At 34.5% G+C, this 22,564-nt stretch overlaps 3 protein-coding genes across 7 annotated transcripts in view; 2 read left to right on the plus strand and 1 right to left on the minus strand.

Moving 5' to 3' along the window:
* The window catches only part of LOC111372358 (zinc finger protein CONSTANS-LIKE 10-like), a 16,440-nt gene extending 5,384 nt beyond the window's left edge, over positions 1-11,056 (plus strand). For 4 of the 5 annotated variants that reach the window (XM_022994658.1, XM_022994659.1, XM_022994660.1 and 1 more), the window contains 4 exons: positions 765-983; positions 7,327-7,589; positions 10,526-10,604; positions 10,739-11,056. In XM_022994658.1, the coding sequence (XP_022850426.1) occupies positions 765-983; positions 7,327-7,589; positions 10,526-10,604; positions 10,739-10,837 (660 nt within the window). In that variant the 3' untranslated portion in view covers positions 10,838-11,056. Of the gene's footprint in view, positions 1-764; positions 984-7,326; positions 7,590-10,525 lie in introns of all 5 variants that reach the window. The other variant, XM_022994662.1, reaches the window with a different exon arrangement.
* Positions 11,057-12,780: 1,724 nt separating this feature from the next.
* LOC111372361 (probable E3 ubiquitin-protein ligase XERICO) lies at positions 12,781-15,003 on the plus strand. Its single transcript, XM_022994665.1, has 3 exons — positions 12,781-13,074; positions 13,671-13,744; positions 14,296-15,003. The coding sequence occupies exon 3, from the start codon at positions 14,310-14,312 to the stop codon at positions 14,766-14,768; it is 459 nt and encodes a 152-aa protein (XP_022850433.1). The 5' UTR covers positions 12,781-13,074; positions 13,671-13,744; positions 14,296-14,309; the 3' UTR covers positions 14,769-15,003.
* Positions 15,004-15,047: 44 nt separating this feature from the next.
* On the minus strand, positions 15,048-17,256 carry LOC111372360. Its single transcript, XM_022994663.1, has one exon. It carries the CDS (start codon positions 16,868-16,870, stop codon positions 15,287-15,289), a length of 1,584 nt encoding a protein of 527 aa, XP_022850431.1. The 5' UTR covers positions 16,871-17,256; the 3' UTR covers positions 15,048-15,286.
* Positions 17,257-22,564: the final 5,308 nt, after the last annotated feature.

The raw sequence follows: 22,564 nt of genomic DNA on the forward strand, positions 1-22,564 counted from the left end.
TTTTTTTTTTTTTTTTTGGGAACTGTAGAAAAAGAAAAAAAAAAAAAAAAAAAAAAAAAAATTCGGGTGGGAACAGTACCCGTGAACAATAACGATTTTTTTTTTTTTTTTTTTTGGTGAAACTGCTGAAAAATCTATTAACAAAAAACTGAAATTCCGGGTGTGAACAGTACCCGTGAACAGTGATTTTTTTTTTTTTTTTCACCTAAGACCGAAAATTGAAGAAGAAGAAAAAAACTGCTGCCTGTACCAAATATTCTTTAAGTTCGTGCTGTTCCAACAGATTTTGGGAAAGAAATATGAATAAATTTTGGATTAAAGAAAAGAAATTACCCATGATTTGGCTCTGATACCAAATTTGATGTAGGATGGGTAAGAAATAAAGAAGGAACGGGAAGGAGAAACAGAGGGAAGGGAGAAGAGGAGAAGAAACCAGGGGAAGAGAGGGGAGGGAGAAAACGACTGCAAGCCACCAAAAATATTTCAATTTAATTCATCATCAACTGTCTCAAATGAGAAACAAAACAGAAATAAATAGTAGAACACAAACCCTAAAGAGAAGGGCTTGGGCCAAACCCACTAAACAATCCCAATAACAGAAATATAAATAATAATCCAAATAGAATATAACTAATAGTCCAAAAAGAAAATAAATAGTAAATGGAAGAAAATAAATAGTAAATGGATGTCCGCATCAAACAGTCATTTACCTTTTACTCTGTTTCATAAAAACATTAAAAATATCTTTTGTTACATATTTGTAGGTCTTCCCTGGAACAAAAGGACCTGCATTTTGCGAGCTTGATGCTTTCTATGATAATTTCAAAATGGATGAAGTTGACTTGGATATCAAGAACTATGATGAACTTTTTGGTGCAGCTCTTGATAATACCGAACAGCTCTTTGACAACGATGAGATTGATGGATTATTTGGGACAAAGGACATGTCTGTCTCCAACTGTCAGGGTGCTAATGCAGCTGAGGTGATTCTCAAAATGAGTCACTATCTCATTTATTCTGTTGCATGTGACCATTGCAATTTAATAGTAAAGAAAAGTTTCTTTTTGTTGTTATTATTATTTTGAATTGCTGCTGAAAAACCCCGTCTTTACCGTGATCCATGTATCTCGATTTTACATAATGATGATAGGGAGTTATGAGCAAAATGAAGATTGGAACAAAAAAAAAGTAGATGAAGAGTCATTGTGTTGAGGTACTTGTACCATTCTTGTCAAATACATTTAGAAACTAAAAAATGTTAGAGCGTGGCTGAGAAAGAAAGAGAATGTTCTTGTGTTGAAGTTTAAAGATTCAGTACATGATATAGTTCTATTTTGTTTTTATTTTTTACTAGGAGGTCAATACTACATTAAAGAGATATTGACATGCATGGCATGAGTTTCAAACTTTCAAATATTTATGGAACTATTGCTAGGACATTGTTTAGATATGAAAGGTTCCAAAAGAATTAGTATATAAAATCCTCTCACATTATATGGTGACGTGAATGGCCTTAGTTTCAATTAGCCAAACTCTAATTCGATAAATTTGATGATATTATGCCTGTAATAGATCTAAGTTTATATCTTTTCTCATTAATTGTGGATAAAAGCAAAGGTCCTCAGATCCATGTTGTCGGGAATGACATGTTTACCTAATGTAATTACAATCTGAAGTATGTGAGTGGCAGCAGTTGCAGTCACACTTCCATTGATAGATAGTTTGTCCTTAAAGAAAACAAAGCTTTGCAGTATGCCAATTAATCACTTGATGCTAAAGCTATCCTAGACTCATTTTTGCATGGCCTTCTATGCTCCAATAGGGTAAATATTTTTATCTCCCATTTACCTCTATTTTACATACTCTATTTTAAAGATTGCTTTTACTTCATCATCTCTCCCATTTCTACTCTAGCAATTAACGATTACTAATGATCTTTACTGTTATTTAGTCCTTTGACCTTCTTGAACATAAAAGCATTTACTTTGTATCTTATTAGAGCCACCGCACTGATTAAACCATTGCTACGCCCCTTAAGATTCCTAGAATCTTCAAAATTCTTGGTGCTCTAACTTAGTCCTAATTGCCTAACTTAGTCCTAATTGCTAAGTGTAGATGAATCTTGGACTGGTACTCAGTACTTGAACCCACTACACACAGTCTCTCCCTGTGTGTGCATGTGTTTGTGTATCTGTGTGCATCTCTCTATGTGTCTCTGTGTGTTTGTGTATGTGTGTACTTCTCTCTATTTTCAAGAAAGAATCAACTTTAAATATTGCTGAAGTTGTTTCATCACATTGTGTGCTGATTGCAATACTTCAATACCAGTTCCTACTCAAAGCCAAACTTTGTCTATATTTCTTCACCAGCATCAATTCTCTGCTACGGAAGCTTAATTGATGTGCTATTGACTTTGATTGCTTATTCAACCTACTTTTCTGGAAGTCAGCAAGCTCTACAGAGCACTATTTTAATCACTGTATAAATAATATTTGTCTAAAAATTTGTCTTTAGATTGGCTAGGAAATTCACGTGAGATAACTAGTTGTGCTTAAGAGTGTGGGGATGTGGCTTTATTTGGTGGATATGGTTGGCTTTTGGAACACGGAACACAATCTCAGTTTAATCATTGTTGTCCGTGTTCCATTTAAATGGTAGTGGGGGTGATGAATGGGGTAACTCGTGCCTGCGTGATGTTACTCTCGTTTGAAAAAGATAAGCGGTAAGCTTGTCATGGTCTGAGCCTTGGACCAGCTAGGGAAATATAGAATAGTTGGTGAAGCATTGAATATCCTTTTCTTCTCTTGTGGGAAGGAATGAACTGCTGAGAAAAACAAAGACAATCTGGTTATTCACAGTTACATGTTGGTGCTGTTCACCTTCTTTCACTTAGGCACAAGATGTTTACGTTTCTCTCAGTGAAGAAAAGGGAAATAGAGAAGGAAAGGAAAGGAGAAAAGTATGGGAAGAGAGGTGAAAGGTGAGTATTTCAGAAACATTTGTAAATTCCAAGATATTATTGGTGGCTACATTACATCGACTCGTCTAAACGTATAGAGTACCTTCTGAACCATCAAAAATTGGACTTGGTTACCGAGCCCATGCTTCGTAATGCTATCTGACATAGGAAATATATAAAATCTTTTAATTTATTCTTTAACTATTTCAGATACATTGGAATCCTGCATTTGAATACTTGGGTTAACTTTGGAAATCATTATAACATAGAAATAAAGGATTATAGTTCAAATTATTGATATAATGCGTTATCCACGTAAACTTTAGAGGTCTGGCAAATCCTGTATTTGGACATTTACCTCTACCCAAAGTCCGAGTAACGTAGACCATGGGAAGTAATATAGAATTATTGCAATTTATCAATACATTGAGTTTCATGTTATAAAGTCTTTCTTGTCTAAGTAGTTGAAAAGATGATGACAGAAGATAAAGGGTAACAGATGAATGAAGGGAAAACAGGGTGGAGGAAAATTGATGAATATTCTATTGGCATGGCTCACTGGTTCTGAAAATGCCTGTTTTATATTCCAGTGATAGAATGGTTCATAGAGTAAAGCTGCTTAAACTTTGTGTTTGGCCTTCATATGGTAGTTTAAGTTATTTATAGCACTTTAAAATGAAACAAGTTAACTGTCATGGACCGCAACTTTGTCTGTGAGACCACTGGGGAGTTCGGTTGACATTGAGTTAAAGAGAGTTGCATAGGCAGCATGTTGGTGCATTGAGAACAGAGTCTTAGCAACGGAGTTTGGAAGTCGTTTTATGGAGAGTTTGCCTAATGGGTTGGGAAGCTTTCCACGAATTTTGAAGTCAATCTGAGTCCGTTTGGTCAAGTAATGAAGGGGACGTAAAGCTATGTTGCTCGGACTCTCCATTTTGGATGAAGTACTCATATCGTGTCGCCACAAGGATAATGGTGTTAAATTCATATCGTATCATATATATATATATATATATATATATATATATATATATATATATATATATATATATATATATATATATATATATATATATATATATATATATATATATATATATATATATATATATATATATATATATATATATATATATATATATATATATATATATATATATATATATATATATATATATATATATATATATATATATATATATATATATATATATATATATATATATATATATATATATATATATATATATATATATATATATATATATATATATATATATATATATATATATATATATATATATTGGTATTAAATTTAAAACGATTTCTATTTTTATCTCACAATTTTTTGACTTGAAAAGTCAAATAAAGTATTACAATCTGCAATGTAATTTGTTTAAATTTACAATCAAACATATAATTTATATATCCCTAAAAATGCATCTAAAAAAAATGTATCTAAAAATCTAAAAAATCTTATTCATAAATTTTATAAATTTAAGCTCTAATGACGTATCCACGTACCTAGTCCAAAATTTTGGATCCTTATTGGGCATATCCTCATATCTTGGATTTTAGGAAAGAAATGATTTGTGACATGTCTCTTGCATTCATGCCCGTGACAAACAACCGCACCTGAGTCCAAGCAACATAGATGTAATGAGAAAAATCATGTAATGACATTGATGTATTTCAAGTGTATTGCGAGGGAAATTTAAGTGCTTATAGCAATGGGTCCTGATGAATATGTGGCTCTAAAGTAGATAAAAGTTGTGGTCCTAAATAATGTGTTACCAAAAAATGATTTTTGACCAACTTATAAACTGAAAAAGCTTTGCCAAACATGCTCTAATCCTCAACCCATAGGATGTCTACTCAAGTCATCTATATAAAAGTTATTAAGTCTATTATACGAAAGACATTCTTGGTGAGCAATCAGCGAGACCTCCCCATGCTTGCATCCTAATGTAGAGGACCACCCTTTAGGCTATCCTTTTGCACGAATTGTGCAATCCTTAGGGGATTCCCGTCCAAAACAGCAGCGCATACAAGTAGGCAACTTTCTCCCGACAATGCTCTCTTGTAGTGTGGTGACATTGACGAATGAAGGGTGGAAAAGCCAAAGCTGGGTTAGAACTTAACTCTCTCTTCTTCTTTTTTTCATTTCACTTTTCTTGTTTGTTTGGGTTTCTAACTATCTGACTAATTGAAGTGAAAGTCCAAAAATTGGCAGAATGCTCTCGAAACTAATTCACTTAAGTGAGCTTTCTTTGGGTGTGATAGGACTCAGAAAACCTAGTGCCAATAGCTGTCTTAGTAGATGAGGGGGAGTTTCGATTATTAGAATATGATTGATGGCAGGCTGGATTCGAATCTATGGGTGCACCTAAAGGCCTACTTTAGGCACATAATAGGGGCTAATGGGGTCTAGAACCAATCTTTAGGTACCCATGAGTCGCTTGAGATTATTTGTTAAGCATGTCTATGCTCTCACGATAATGACATGGAAACGCTTCTATGCCATTTAAGCCATTGAGGCAAGCATTCCAAGAGCCTTGTATACTAGTCAGTGTTCTAAAAAATGTAAAGCTTAGCAAAGTGTGGGCGCCAAGCTTCGAACTAGGTGAGCCTAGGCGACGCCTTCGCCTAGGCGTAAAAAAGCATTTTTGTTGTTTAAATATTATTTTAAAATTTTAAATCAATCTAAAAATCATTTAATAAAAAAAGCATGACTAGGCGGCTGAAAAAAAAAAGCATGAAAAAACACTAGCATGAAAAAGCGCAAGGCGGGGCATTTTGCGCCCGTTTCGTCTAGGCGCTGCTTTTTAGAACGTTGGTTCTAGCCTAAACACGGGGTTTGTTGGCTTGAAAGGTTGTCAAGATAGGCAAGATGCCGATGTTGGAACGGATATGCTACGATGACACTTTGAGTAAGCCATGGACTAAATGAAAACCTGCTTGGGCGAGGCATTAACGAAGGGTATTGTGGCACTCAATGAGATAAAATGCCCTTAGGAAGTGACTAACATGAGGATTGCCAATGTGAATGACTCTCAATACTTGAGATGGAGCCAGAATGCTCATTTCCTACTGAGTTATGTTTCAAATGGTCCTTATGTTGAGTGCAAGCATGATGAGCATGCTAGCAAACTTGGTACTTATGGAGTTTGAGACATTGATGATGATATGAATTGTAAATAGGCAGTGCAAAGCATTTCTTGTTAATGCTAGTAAGCTTTGTGGGTTAAACATTGGGTATTGAATGAGCCAAAATGCCCTTAGGAAGTGACTAGCATGAGGGTTGCCCATTAATTTCATAAAGAAAGAAAAGTTTGAGAACTTCAGCGAATCCTGATTTCAAATTAGCCTTCTGGCGAATGACCCTCAATGCTTGAGACGGGACTAGAGTGCTCATTTCCCATCGAGTTATGTTTCAAATGGTCCTTATGTTGAGTGCAAGCATGACGGGCGTGCTAGCTAAGTTGGTGCTAAAGGAGTTTGGGACTTTGATGATGATGTACATTGTAAATAGGGAGTTCAAAGCATTCAGGTGTTCACATTAGTAAGCTTTGTGAATTAAATATGCAATGCGCCATGTTTACACTTGAGAAGGAAGGCTGGCTTTAAGCTAGGAGTAGCTTGCAGTGCTGCATGGGCAAAAATAGTTCGCTGCAAGATTCAAAGAGTGTGTGTGTGTATCTTATGAAATAAAAATTTCTACAGGTATTGTCATTAATGTATAGGTACAGTTCAAAGTTCAAGCTCGTGGCACCCAGGTATTCGCTTTAGAGGTTTGGAAACTGTAGGAAATGAGTTCAAAACGTAAGAAAAAATTCTCCAAATTTTTATTTCCTACATAAATTAGGTCACTTTGATCTTCGGAATCTCTAACAAAACTTTTAATCAAAAATACATTTTTCAATTTCGATCAATCAATCAATCCATCTAAAATTTATGAAAGAAACAATTTGAAGAAATTAATATGATAACTTGAGTGAGCCTTTTTCCTTAGCTCAAATTTTTTTTTTTTGCTTGCTATGAGTGAAATTCTTTTAGTCACAGCATCACACATCATATCAAATTCTTCATTTTGACTGTTATATGTTATTCTTGAGCTTAATATTCAGTTATGTTGCTACCAAATGATATGAATTTATATGTTGTTTTCTCTGTGTTGTGTCATGCATTTCTTTACATTAAAAAGTGCACGTGTCATGTGCTGTGTTTCCTATTCCTCTTTCTGTGCTACATTGCTTGTAGGTCTACCAGCTAGTTTATTATTATTGTATGGTTTTCGAAATATTTCTTTTTTATAATTTATAAAGTCTGTGGGATCATATTGAAATGTCTTGTTCATTTCTTACTAGGGTTCATCAGTTGGAACGTTGAATGTGGCACAACCAGCATGCAGCAATGCAGCATCTGCTGATTCAGTAATAAGCTGCTGGACGGAACCAAACTTATGTTTTGCGAGGCAAGAACACTCTCGCCCCACCAGAGAGGGTATTGCTGGAGACGATCAGAATTTTGTAGAACCACCACGATGTCCTCTGGGTCCTGAAATTTCCGTACATTCTTCTAGCCGGAGTGATGCTGTAATGCGTTACAAAGAGAAGAAGAAGACACGCAAGTAAGATAACCATCATCTTGGTGGTTACTGTTGATGAAGATTTGATTGACATTTTAAGAAAAAACGTTGGCGAGGGATAAAAAGAATAAACCATTCCCATTAAATATGAAACAACAACAAAAAAAAAAAAAAAAATCTGAGGGAGGAGAAAAAAATGCACCAAACTTCATTGAACGAGAAAAGGACATGGGAAACTGATAGAATTAATCAAGAACAACAATTTTTAATAATGAATTTCTCCTTAATCTTTTATCTATAGATCTCCAGTCAGTTCATTAGAAAGTGAAGGATCTAATGAAGTGCTCTTATAAACTAGTCGGACGTAGTGGAAAAGGGAAAATTCTGTAGGAATCCTATAGAGAGCTAGAAAAGGAGATGACTGGGGAGATGGATGTTGGGTTCTTAAGAAAAATGAACAATGGAGAAGAGGAAAAATGCAAAGTGATAGGAAGAAGAGAGAAATAAGCTGGGAGGAGAAGGAAACCAGAAATAAAGGGAAAATTACAGCTAGGGTGCACAACCTATGCAAAATTGAGGAATTAGGTCCTTGACCTTCTAGGTGTTGTATTCTTATGAAATGTTACTGCCATTACCACCTTCTCCTCTGTTATTCCTCCACCACTCCCTGCAATATCTGCAACCCGCCAATTTCACCTCACCAATCCATCCACCTTCACTATCAGCCCTCCAGTGCCTGCAACCACACCCGCCTGCTAAATCTCCCAACATCCCACCCCAGCTGCATACCATCAAGAATTAGATTGCTAAATTTAGAAAATTTAATCCAATTCAATCCAGTTGCAATAATTTGAATTCTCTCATATGTGAAGGGTCCAGCATTTGAGACAGGTACATTCTAGTTTTTCACTTCAAAGCCATTTGTAGAACAATTACAATGGATTATGTTTTTTTAACGACTATCTTTCTCAAAAAGTGGACTGGGTGTTCTGCTAGCAATTTTACGAGGAGACATTGATTGTAAGAGGGAATCGTAGCCTAGAATATGGAAGTGCCAATAAGCCTTGTTAGCCAGATGTTGGAGCCAAGCCCCAAGTGAAGTGTTACTCCTGCTGTCAAGGTGGGGAAGGAGGAAGGGATGGTGGCTGTGGCATGTGGATCGCCTGAGTGGGTGGGGGTTAGGGAAGGCTCTTTTCGATCAAACTTGGACATTTTAGCTGTCAGAAGACAAAATCCATTAATTGGGACCCAAGTGCTACAAAATTGAAAGGCTGGGGACCCAGATACAACAAATAGAAGACTGGGAACCTAGTTACTCTATTTAGCATAGGGTAACGATCCCAGTTGTAACTTTCCCTTAAACAAACACGTGCAGTGTAAAATATGACACATGCTGGTGTGGCCAGCTTTGACAAGTTCCATAACAATGGTTGGATATATAGGTTAGGAAAAAGGGGAGGAGGCAGACAAGAATTTCAACAATATAAAGTTTACTGGCTGTTCGATTTATTCCTCAAGTGTACGGATTGTCACAAGTAAAAGTGGACCTACGAGTCTGGATTTCGTTCCTACAGAGACTAAGTACCTATTATCAATTTTTATTCTAATCTGTAGCTTCAATCTAAATTAATGTGGTGAAAACTTAATAAATCAAGAATTGGAATTTTAATTAAGCTAATCTAAATTAATCTAATTTGTCTAATTGGTGGGGAACTTTTGTGATTATGTGGTTAGAAATCTCGAATCCTCTAGGTCAATTTAATATTCATTCAAGTCAATATCATTCAACACCTTTTTCATATTTATTAACTATTGAATTAACTAATTTAAGTTAGTAATCTCTTTCAAGTAGAACTACCCCTTTTCGCATGCCCGAATAGATATGTAAAAGTATTCAATTGTAGGAATTCTACCAAGATTGCATAGCCCATAATCATCTCTTGATCCCTTATAACACTTGTGTCACCTATTGCACGAATTGGACAAATAATTCTTCTCTTGATCTTAATATTGTTCTTAAATCAAACAACTGGTTATCAAGTAATTAAATCTAACTAAAACACAATAAGCAACTACCACATAATCAAGTTGCATGAAATTTTTGGAATTTAATAAATATTAAACCTAAGTTACATTGTTCATCCTAACAACCAATTATTTAGCCAATCATAATTGAGAAGTTAAACTATAAGAATGAAAAAATCACTGGGTCCCATACAAGGAATAAAGAAAAGAATCCTAGCGATTGTTGTTCCTTGGCACTTAATTTCCAACAATTGATTATCAATCTCCTTTTCAAAGCATGTATGCCTCCAAGCCAATTATGTTCTTCAACCTTCAAGTCAAATATTGAGGAGTTAATATATTTGGTGTAATCTTGCCTCAATATTATATCTCTAGCCTTCCCTTTTTATTGAGTGGAATATTCCTATTTGTAGACCGTAATTATGTCTAAATAGAGTCCCAAGAGGATAGGAAACCATAACTTCAGTCCAATTAGGATTATTTAAATAATTGGAATTTAATCTTTCCTTTGCAATTTGGTCTCCTTTTCCTCTTTTAATTCAGATTGAGTCCTTAAATATTGCAATTGAGGTCCTTCAACTTTCAAACGTGACTCATTGATCCCCAACTTTCAAAATATGTCCAACATTACTACTTGTGATCAATTATTGCTCTTTTTCATCCATTCTCATCCAATTTTGGATTTTCTCATAAAATAATAATAAAAAAACACATAATATTAAGTATCTCGTTCATAAAATCACTCACAAAAGTCAATGGTCAAGGTAAGTGTAATATCACTTGCCACATTCGTTCCTTCAGAGATGAGCATGCATTAGGATGTCTTATCCCTTTCAAGTGGAATTATTAAATAATTACATCATTTTCCTTTTAGCTGGGTAATGATGTTTTGTTCCGCTTTTCACTTTTCCTTTCCCTAAATATATTGTTGTTTACATTCAATGCTTTAACAGATTCGAGAAGAGAGTGAGATACGAATCTCGCAAGTCAAGAGCAGATGTAAGAAGACGTGTGAAGGGACGGTTTGTGAAGGTGGGGGATGCTTATGATTATGATCCATTAAGCAAAACACGAAGCTGCTGAGCATAAATCTTTTGCTCTTGAAAATGGATGATGTGCACTTTTTATTTCGTGCAATGAATGACGAATTGTACGAATGTATGCAGGGCAGTAAAGGTTTTGTTCAGGAGCCAACTCCTATACTTCGTCGACAAGATTCAAAATGTCTTTTAACAGCTAAGTTTAGATTGTTATTGCCTCAGTGAAAAAGGCCTATATTTTGCCTTCAGCTTTAGAGAGAGATCAAATTTATTTGTTTCTGTTCATGTTTGATTAGCATCTCTAATTGGTGGGCACAGCAGCTTTATCTGTGAAGATTGAAGAATCATCATTTGATATTAACAGGTCTTCGAGTCCATGTACAGAACAAATTGTCAACATTCAAAGCAGAAGCACCTTGCTACTGTAATAATGTATCCCCCCTATTTTTTAATATTTTCTAGAAGCTCACCCTTATACTACATAAAAGAAGAAAATATTTGGACGATTTAATATATGTGTGAGCTTCTCAAAGTGCTCTTGAAAAAGTCAATATTATAGTTTTCCCATTCAACAAACTTGAGTTGATTCGACTTTGCTTTAGAATCTCTTGCCCAATAATCGAGTAGTTCAAAAAGAGGATGTGGATGGCTTACCTCGATTCATTGTATGTGCACACTACTAAGAAAATAAAGTAAATAGAATGACTGAAATTTGGGCATGACATGATGTTACCTTATGACATTCACGTGGCACATATGGGTCTATGCACGGAAAGTTGGATTGTGATATCCTATCTTGCTATCTAAGAAAATTAATGGCTTCCATCCATCAAATGCAATAGTCTTGGTTCAATGGATGAACTGAAATATATATATAAATATGTGCATATTTCTAATAAAACAAAGCCTCCCATGATGTTATGGTCTGACTTCACGTGCAAAATGGCACCTTGTTTGTCGGCTCATCAAGTCATTTTCCAATCCATGTATGTATCCATGTGTTACTTATTTTCAACACGTTCAAAATCGTGCAAAAATTATTGGACAAACGGGTATTCTTGTTGTTAGAGTATATTGACATATCCGTGCACTCGCAATAATTTTTTTTTTGAAGTGTTTTAAGAACTTTTAAATAATAGATTCTTAGAGGTTAGAAGGGTGTCTTCGAAAATATTCATATTCCAAACAGTGTACTCGCAATTACAAGTCTTTGAAGTATTTAAGAACTTTTAAATTATAAATGCTAAGAAGGATATCTATAAGGATATTCATATCTTGAATAGGATGACTGCAAACGAATATTTAGACATAGAGTACTAATGTCAAATTGAGTTAGTCATGTTACTAATATGTAGGGATGTAAACGAGTCGGGTAGAGCCGGCTCGCAAGCCTAAAATTTCAGCTCGGGCTCGGCTCGGTTAAAATGGTCGAGCTTTTTTTTGGGCTTAAGTCGGACCGAGCCTAAAAGCTGGGGCTTTTTACGGGCCGAGCCTGACAGGCTCGTTTTCTACCCCTTTTTTTTTTTAATTTTTTCCCCCTAAGCTGCTGATCGCTGCCTTTTAAAGGTAGCCTCAAATTTTAATTTTTTTTTATTTTTTTAAAAAAGCTCGCGAGCTCACGGGCCGGCTCGGGCAAAGCCCGTGTCCCCAAAATGGGACTAGGCCCGAGCCTAGGCTCGAGTCTCCCGAGCCCCAAGCCGAGTCACGGGCGGCCCGAGCCGATGAGTCCGATTGCCATTCCTACTAATATGAATCCAGTGGTATTTGACAAATTAGTAATTTAACCGTATATCACATAGCTTTTACATTAAATCCATGTTTGGTTTCCATTTTTTAAAATTAATTTATTTGTTTCAAATTCATTTTCAATAACATTTTATTTGATCCACAACTTTTATCAATTTCCGACTACTCACAACATCAACTTCAATAAAAAAGAACTACTAAAATTTTCAATTTTAACAAAACCAAACTGAGGCAAAATGTGTTTATTTCGCCAAAATGTGTTTATTTCGCCAAAATGTGTTTATTTCGCGTTATATTTATCCATTTTAAGTGCTGTTTTAACATATCTCAAGACCAGTTTTCGACCAGTAGTCTCTTTTGGTTCTTTGCTTTCGTTTGCTGCATTTATGTTCTGGAGACAACTGTTTTGGTGACTGACCCTACTCGATCGGCCCCAGTGGACAAAGCTATATCAAGTCCGGAAAATGTTAGAAGTATTCTACGCAAAAAAAGACGAATGAGAAAGGATAAACTTTTACAATGTACTGTGTACTACAAGCTAAAAATATGGTGGGAGGAAAGTTAAATTTGTAGTGGGGTCTGCAGATTTTGATTGTATAAATAAATTTGATAGTTGCACCGTTGTCGGCACTAGTTCACCTTTCGATTTCTCTTTTACTCTATCCCAAAATTTTCCTGATTTGTTAGGGCTTTAACATCTGAGCTGAATCCAATCTGTAAGTCTCTCTTATTTTTCTCTTTTAGGAAACGAAAAATGAGTTTTTTCTGTGAATTTTTTGGTGGGTTTCAGTTCATAGATCTCGTATTTTCTAGTTCTTTTGTTTTTTTATATAATTTTGGATCTTTCATATTTGCCCATAATTCATATATTTACTGATTATTTTTAGATGGTTGATTATGTTACATCTGTTTTCAGAATGAATTCTAGACTGTTTTTTTCTGTTTTAGAGTGGAAGATCATTCAAAACTTCTATTCCAAGAAGTTTTTTCTAGAATTCTTGAAGCTTTTGGCTTCTTTTTTGACGTATCATAAAAAAAGGCATAGTTTGAGTGCATCATATGTCTTGAATTTCAGGGCTATTTAGGAGTTAGGAATTAATTGTAGAATAAAGAGAAATGAAAAATTTGGCTATGGACAATTAATGGTTTCTTTGCTGAAGTTCTGTTGTCCATCATCAGGCCATTTGGGCATTAATTTACCTACTGAAATACAACCCATCTCGACTCAGCATCGCTATTCTGTTTGATTTATGTTTTGAATACAGGAATCATTGTTAGCCTTTTTAAACCTGATTGTTATGTTTGTTTGCAGATCGTGTTTTACGGAGCTCCTGTAGAAAGCATTGGACTTGAAATAGTTGCATAGTTGCAATAGAAATCACCAAGGTAATTTGTGCATGTACTTTAAAAACCATAGAGAATTGTTTTTTGATTATGTTAATTTTTTTCTGTTTCTGAAAGTCGATACATGTTTAATTCATTTTGGCAGAGCTTTGTGATAACTTGAATGCAATCACATTTTAATTCTTCAAGTTTCTCTTTTCTCATTATACGGTATTTATAGTATCTTGCTGAAGCAATATCAAGAACAGAAGAATCATGTTTGCCAGTGCATTTTTTATTTTTCTTCCAAAAGGAAGTACCAGATCTCCATCCAGAAATTCAAGTCTCAAAACCTTCTTTTATTGATATATTCACCAATTTGATTTGCTGCATATAAAAGGGGAAAAAGGCGGGGAAAGGTAGAAGGTTTAGCTTTCTTTTACTGTCCCAAAAGACAAAAACAAGTCTTGAGAAGAATGTTTTACTTTCTTTCCTTATTATCTCTCAAAACTTTACTCTGCCAAAGTTGAATATGTTTGGAGACTACTAGTCTTGCTTTATCTCATTTTATGCTCGTGTGGGCTGAGTGTCCATATTTCCTAATCGTCCATTAGGTTCCACGTCGAAAATGGGTCTTTCAACTTATTCTAGTGCGGCTGATGCGGGTGTACTCTGTGTAATTCTGGCAAACACAGCCATATCCATTTCAATTATGAAGGAGATTGTTCGCTCACTGCTTCTTCTCATTGGCATCCATATTGCATCATGGGAAGAATTATCCATGGAGCAGTTAGACTCAGTTCATTCTCATAAGAGCCCGTCAGAATCGTACATTGAGGAGTTCCGTAGCCGAACACCAGCTATTAGGTACAACTCGATGTTCACATGTGACTGTCCCAAACAAGAGTGCTCAGTCTGCTTGACTGAATTCGAGCCAAATGCAGAGGTTAACCAGCTGTCTTGCGGCCATGTTTTCCACAAGTCTTGTCTTGAGAAGTGGTTGAACTATTGGAACATCACGTGTCCTCTTTGTAGGAATAACATGATTCCTGAAGAAGAAGTCGAGGAAGATTCCTGTCCAATGTGAATCGCTTAACAGATCAACTTTTCATGGAAGCTCGGTTGTTCTGCGTAGTTTGTACAGAATATGTAATAAGATTTTGCATCGGCTCATGTGTTTGATGCCTTTGTTTTTGCTACTCTGTTTGCGTCCTCTTGTAGTGACGGGTCTTTGGTGACCGATATATCTGTTGTAAATAAGGCGAAAAGCTTCTGATTATCTATGGTCCTGAGGTTTTAGTTCAGTTCAGGCTTTATGAGAATCATCCTCTTCTATCAAGATAATTGCATTTAGATAACAAACACAGAAGGAAACCTTTGCACAGTTTAGAATTCAAGAAAATAATCAGTAAAAGTAATAGACAACAACTGAAATATCAGTTTACAGGATACCAACTAAATGAATAATTTTGGATTCTTTCCCTTCAAAAACAAAGATTCAAACAAGCTTCAACTGACTTTAACTTATGATTGACGAAGACGGAAAGGAATTGGAAGCCAAGGCACGAGAACGGAGGGAAATCTGAGACCTTTTAGTGTATGGATTTAGCTGGCAGATGTGCATTTATTAACACCATCCTTACAGTCTTTGGTGAGATCATTAAAAGTTTCAATCTTATTTTTTGCCCTCGACAACACTTCATCTTCAATAGACATCCTCATGTAACCATCTAATTCAACTGGTTTATCATTATTGAGCTTTTTCATCTCGGCATACCAGTCGCTGTCTTCATCCCAGAGATCTTTAAATTCATCAAGAAAATGAGTTGAGTACTTGGCTTTTAAAGGGTCGAAAAAGGATGTATTGGGCTCATTTGTTGAAATATACAAGTTCCTTCCGGCTTCAATTTTGCCTTGCAAAGTCACCAGAAGAGCTTCTGGTGAAGTATCTCTGTCAAGATTAGGCCACTGCTCCTTATTCATCGCCTTCTTTCCTCTCTCGATGTGAATGGCGTCAAAATCCCAATCCATTCTCATAGCAATCGCAGATGCCACATCCAACAAACTTCTCGACTTCCATACCATATGCCATGGCCGTGAAATAACCTTGTCCGTCTCACCTTCACATACTCTGTACCAGTAATTATCTGGCTCTACTGTCCCAAACTTCCTCATAATCAAGGCATCTTCCACTCCAGCTAGTTTCATAGGTGTAGTTCTAGAATCTTCAACAAGATGAAGAGTTAATCCATCTTTCTCTCGCCTCTTGTTCCATTCTGACCAGAATTGAGCCTGATCCAGCAGTGAAGCTGAATCCTTTAGATGTTCGATGTCAAAGTAAAACCTGAAATCTTTACCATCCTCATCTTGACCAGAAGATGTGTAGATTGAAGGCAAACATATGCTGAAATCCAAAACCAAAGTCCGGTTTAAGTACTGAGCTTCACCCAACATACAATTGAAACTGTACAAGAAGTGCTGCATAGTTTTGCACCTATCACCACCACCAGAATAAACCAAATATTTTCCACGACTAAACGAACCATCCAATTCCACCCCAGGAAGCGAAATATCCACTGTTTCCTCAATCGCCTCTGACTCTGACCGCAGCCTTCCAAATTCACCCTTCTCCGCGTCTTTCCCATCCCTTTTCCTCTTCATCGCATTCACCCCTGAATGATAATCCCCAATCCCAACCACGCTAAGTGTACAATTCTCACTCACAAGCACAAAGTTTCTGAAATCCTTTTCAAATGCAGCAGCGTTCCCTTCTTTAGGCCTAAATCGCCAAGCCATGTGGCAAGAAGTATCATTGATACCGCGAACTGGTCTACCAAACTGGTAGAAATCTATGTCCCTAAATTTCTCAATGGCAGCCCTCATTAACAAATGGAACACATCTGGATCACCACAATCAATAGAGTCAACTTTCCCATTACAACCACGATTCTCGGCCTCCTCAAAGGCAGTCTCATTTGACGCCAACAAGTCTTCACTAGTCTTGACAACAGAGTTATCAGATTTGAATGTGGAATCGGAATGGAACATTGGGTCATCAGGTTCATAAGTTGCAGTCATTATAATGAAAATCAAGGCCCCAGTTACACATAATGAGAAGCAGATGTTGCGTACCATTGCTAGTGCATTTTGGCGCAGATTTTCAGGCCTAAAAATCCCACTTCGAGACATATCCGGAGATCAATTGAATTCGAACAAATATTATCTTACAACCAACAATACCCAAAAATGAAACTAAAACAACACACAAAACTTAAAAGGCACAAAATTGAGAAAAAGGGTCTTGCAAATGAACGAAAAGGGGATTCAGAAAACAAGAGAAGTAAGTCAATAACATGGAAAAATAAAAAAGCGAGGTTTTACAGATCTTGCTGTGTGTTTTGCTGGAAGGCAGATTGACGATCAAAGTCAAAGTGTTGTAGCAGCACATGGATTCATCAACATTTCCAATCTCTCTTTCCCTGACTTTCTCTTCCAGTTGACTGCACTATCTATAATATGAAATTGGAGCTAGGAGCCGTGAAAAACAAGGAGAGTGATGCTTGCAAGGTAGATGCTAAAACGTGTTAGAATCTCATTAGATATGATTTCAATCTTGTATCAATCAATCCCCTAAGTTTTCTCAATTAATACACCTTTATAGCAACTTGGTCCTTGATCTAATTATTTGGCACGAGTAGTCCCTAATATTTTTCATCGTATAAAATTAGTGCATGTTAGTCCTAATGAACAACTAGCTCACCCCATTCTCTTTTGGCTTATCCCAACCTCAATTTCACGACCATCGCATTCCTACCACAAGCCACCCCACCCTAAATTACAAATGGCAACAGGGTAGGAAGGGGCAAAAGGCAGTCCTCCCCTCATTTTGATGATGCAATTAGTTTGAGAGATGTTTTCATTCATACCCGAACTCTATAACCAAATCTTAATATCGATTTTAACCCCTCCTCCCAAAATAAATCTAGTCAAACCTATAATTACCGTTGACCCCTCCAAACTCTTCGTACCACCTGCAGACTACAATCCCCCCCACGTGACCACCCTAAAACCTGGCTAAACCCATACTCGAACCACTTAATTTTTTCATTTTGCCTTTTTACCTTTTATTTTGCTAAACTTGTCATTTTAACAAATTTTTGAATAGAAACCGTTCACGAGGGTTGATAGTGTGCCAATTTTCAATGGTTGTGAACGACTCCTACAGAAAATTAGGTCGATGACCAAGATGCTACGAACACTATACATCGGGGACCAAGTGTAAAGTGAGTCAGGGTGGTTAATTTTGTCTGTTATCGGGGTTTGGCCTTGATGGAATCTGATCCCTTTCTTGCCACTAAAGTAAATCCTCAGCCTATAATGTCCTACATACATTTAAATATTCAAAATTATGGTTGTACATAAGAAAAAAAGGGGTATTTTAAAAAAGGTCTAATTTTATGAATGTCAATTGAACAATATTCACTTTTTAAATTTATCATTAAACTAGCTATTATGCCCTTAATGAAAAAAAGAAGCAATTTATTTATTTTTTCAATTTGTTGCGGATTTCAAAAAATAGTTTCAATAAAAAGCTACATTAAAATGATGTTATCGACATTTCAAATGTCATTCTAGATATTGGAATTTCGTTTATATTTTAAAAGTACATATGTCAAATCACAATATTAAATATTTTCGACATTTTAAATATCTAGAATGATATTTTATTCCGAACATGACATTTTTCTACACTTAAAATGTAATTCTCGACGTTTCTGTGTCAATGAGGAAAATAAGATTAATTGTAATTTAATTTCAAATGTCATTCTCGATATTGGAATCTCATTTATATTTTAAAAGTACATATGTCAAATCACAATATTAAATATTCTCGACATTTTAAAAATCTAGAATGATATTTTATTCCGAACATGACATTTTTCTATACTTAAAATGTAATTCTCGACGTTTCTGCGTCAATGAGGAAAATAAGATTAATTGTAATTTAACATATGAACATTAATTGTGATTTAACATGTGCACTTTTGAAATAAATATAGTAGGTTATGTGTCAAAAATTTATTGGCCAATACAATTTTTGCAAAAATATTCATTTCTTGTCTTTGTGTGGAATCATAAATTTTTTACATGGGTATTTTGGTCCAAAACATTTCAAAATGGACATTTTTGCAAGGATTTGTGAAAGTGAATATTTTTACAAATGGACATGTGAAAGTGGACATTTCAAGTAATTTCCTCTAAAGAAAAATATAATTGAAAAAATAAAATCACTCACTCCATGTGCTGTGTGTGATCTATACGTGTTCTGTCAAATCGATTTCTGTATGTGAAGTATGATTCTTAAATATTACCATAAAAAGCTAGCTTTCATAAATTGCAATTTAAATACGATTAAATATGACCATAAACTCTAATAAATGTTTAAATAATACTATTTACAATCACCCATTATCACAGTCGTCATAAGTCTCTAAATTTTATTATTTGTTTAAGAAATAAAGTTCTTGATCTCTATACACAAAAGAATTACCAAACCAATATGAAATGTATACATGTACATTATTATTGGTATATAACTATTGAAACTTGTCTAGAGCAAGTGAAGTTGTTTTATGGATGTATTTTCTAAAGTAAGATAATATCAGATTTTCTTTATACTATAAAGAGTACCACTATAATTTTAAAAATTAAGATATATATAAATGGAAATTATCTTTTAATTTGAAGAAATTCACTTTATTTCTTTTTTGCAAACATGGTCACAACTCAATAATATATAATATATTTCAAAAATAATTTTTTGTTTAAAGGAAGAAAGAAAAAATTAATAAAAAAATGTTGAGCGGAAAAATGAAAAGAAAAATAATCCAAATTTGGAATCTTATTTGAGGCTAATTTATTATATTTTTGGTATTATGATAACAGAAATATTAATTTCTACATTCAAATATTAAAAAAATAATAAAAAATAATTTATTAATTGACAGTGGAACAATTTGATTAATTTATAACATTGTTTATTTTAAGAAAATGAGAAAAATTAATATAACGAGTATAATTAGATATGTTTTTTAAATTTTAAAGGTAATAATAACATAGATGGATAAAATGAGAATTTATTATTATTATTATTATTATTATTTATTTTATTTTATTTTTGTGAGAAACAAACTTCAAGAGAGGTTTCAGTAATTATTAAAAATATAGTATTTGTGTCTCTGTGATCTCTAGAAAGTAGAATACTCTTAATACACACGCCTCGAATTTTCTTTCAACGAAATTAATATAATGAGAAACAAACTTCAAGAGAGGTTTCGGTAATTATTAAAAATATAGTATTTGTGTCCCTGTGATCTCTAGGAAGTAGAATACTCTTAATACACACGCCTCGAATTTTCTTTCAACGGAATTAATATACCACAATTTAAGGATTCCTACTAGATAAAATAAATATTATATTGTTTTATATTTAAGGATTTCTACTAGATAAAATAAATATTATATTGTTTTATCAAAATTCCTTGGCATATATATACAGCCTAAACACTACTATCAATACAAAGACGCTTGACCTAACACAAAGGACACACTAGGACCACATAGAAATTGAAAACCATTTATAATAACAAAATGTCAAATATCAAACTAGCCAACAAGATATGGGACATTGTTTCGAGTTAGTTTTATTCAATCAATTTGGAATTCTAAGTATTGATTTGGTATTCCTTGTATATTTATGATGACCATGTCATATCGACGGCTCTTCAAGATTTCACACAAATATCTATGAAATATTAATAAGCAGACAATAAGCCAAACATTTTTGCTCGAGTTGATTATAAATGTGACGAGTGTTGACATTGTTTAAAAATGGCACTGGAAGGGATGATAAGATGAGTGATGATAGGTGTATAGGGTAAGGGTTCTGTAGGGTTCACGGAACCCTTATCAACACCACTCACGGAACCCTTATTTATGTGGGACCCATACCTTTGTGAGAGTTTGTACACATTCTATAAAAAAAAAAATTTGTACACCAATCATCATAATAAGATCCCCGTTTCCAGTTAGGACACAACCCCAAGTGACGTGGACAATAAATTTGCAACTAGTCAGGGATGGAGATCATGGTCCTTCCGTCGAACTCGCTCGATTTAATATTTATTTTATATTAAAAAAGTTATCGAACAAAAATGTAAAGGAGTAGTGTGAGACTAGGTGTGCAATGGATCAGTCACTGTTTTCATTGTCTCGATTGGACATATGGACCATGGTGTACAAGGTATGTTAGTTATTGTATTAAAAAATTAAAAAAATAATTAAAATCATATTTAAAAATTGAGGTAAATGGGGAATGGGGGTTCCTGGCCTCCAACCACTGATCTCGCCTTAATCAGGAATAGAAGCAGCTCAGGGGTGAAAAAAATCCTTGGTGGTGCGGGAGGAATAAGGAGGGAATCCTTGCCCCACATCGTTGCCATTTTCTGAGCTTGATTACTAAATTTAGAATGAAAGTTTTTATTTATTGACACTCTGACAATAATTATCCTTTGCAAAGGGAATGATAGATGATTGCCTCGACGGTAAATTGTTATACATTGTGAAAAAGGGCGACTTTCTCCTTTGGTTCGCCACCCAACTAAATCCAAATGCGATCATAACTATTTTGACTGGACATTTGGAAAACAATTGTCCTCTTTGTGGACCTCCTTTTATGACAGGACCTCGAGGAGACGATAAAGAGCAACATAACTTTGCCTCCATGGAACATCTGTCTTTCAACATAAATATGACCTTTCAGCTGCTGCAGGGATTCAAATTTACGATACTCCTTGGAGAATCATGCTGTTTTGTACTATGCCAAGCCGTGGGGCTTTCTCTTACACATTCTTAACTCAGTCTCTGCATGATTTTCTTGTCATTTTCTCATTCTTATTGCCTTTTTCTTTCTCCCATCTATTTGGGTGGTATCTAACACTGACTCTAACAGTTTACATTACAAAATAAATTATTTTACTCTCTTTTTCCGTATAAAAAATAAAAATTAAGGCCACTATTGAATTAGACAATGAAAAATCAATTAATAGTTTATTATATTCCTAGGCCACTGTAGAATTAAATATGAAGAATCATTTCATAATTTAGTTCATGTTTGAAACCATTTTTTAAAACTCAATTTTTGTAAACTCATTTTCAATAAAATATTATCCCAATAAAATATTTAAAAAATTTTCTTACTTTTTAATCATATATGACTAGAGATAGGCATTTTTCTTAGAATCGGTGGAACCAGACCGAGACAAGTTAGAACAAATCAATTCGGTTTCGATTCCTCTACTAAAAGAATGGTTCTGGTCCGATTCTTGATACTATCTTTAGAACCAATAGTGAATTTAATTCTCCCAAATTTCTCTTTTTCTTAGTGCACTTCATCGAGCTGCACCAAATCTTTGAAGATTATATCCCAAAATTATCTAGCGTCAAAATTTCATTTTCAATAGTCTTCTTCTTTCGTTTACAATAAAACCTCAACGTGTAATCAAAATTCAAATTTAAATAATTTTATAAATACTTTATAAATTCATGACTTTAATGTAATTCAATAGAAAAAATATAGTTTTAGTTCAATGTTAAATAAGAACTCAAATTTCTCATTATTTTCAAAAGATCAGTCATTGAGAATCAAGATCATTGATGACTACAAAAGATAATAATAAGGTTGTAAATACTACATGTATTCTAAATATTTATAGTTTTACGGTTTTTTCTTAAAAATTAATTTTATATCTAGATTTTATAGATTATGCTGTGTTTTATAGTTTATCATTTTTTCGCATTTATTACTTGATCTTGAGTTTTGGA

This window comes from Olea europaea, chromosome 23, assembly GCF_002742605.1.
Source record: "Olea europaea var. sylvestris chromosome 23, O_europaea_v1, whole genome shotgun sequence".
In the NCBI taxonomy this organism is placed as follows: domain Eukaryota; kingdom Viridiplantae; phylum Streptophyta; class Magnoliopsida; order Lamiales; family Oleaceae; genus Olea; species Olea europaea.

Coding starts and splice junctions, on each gene's coding strand:
- LOC111372360 (XM_022994663.1), bottom strand. CDS start 16,870: ATGTCTCGAAGTGGGATTTTTAGGCCTGAAAATCTGCGCCAAAATGCA.
- LOC111372361 (XM_022994665.1), top strand. CDS start 14,310: ATGGGTCTTTCAACTTATTCTAGTGCGGCTGATGCGGGTGTACTCTGT.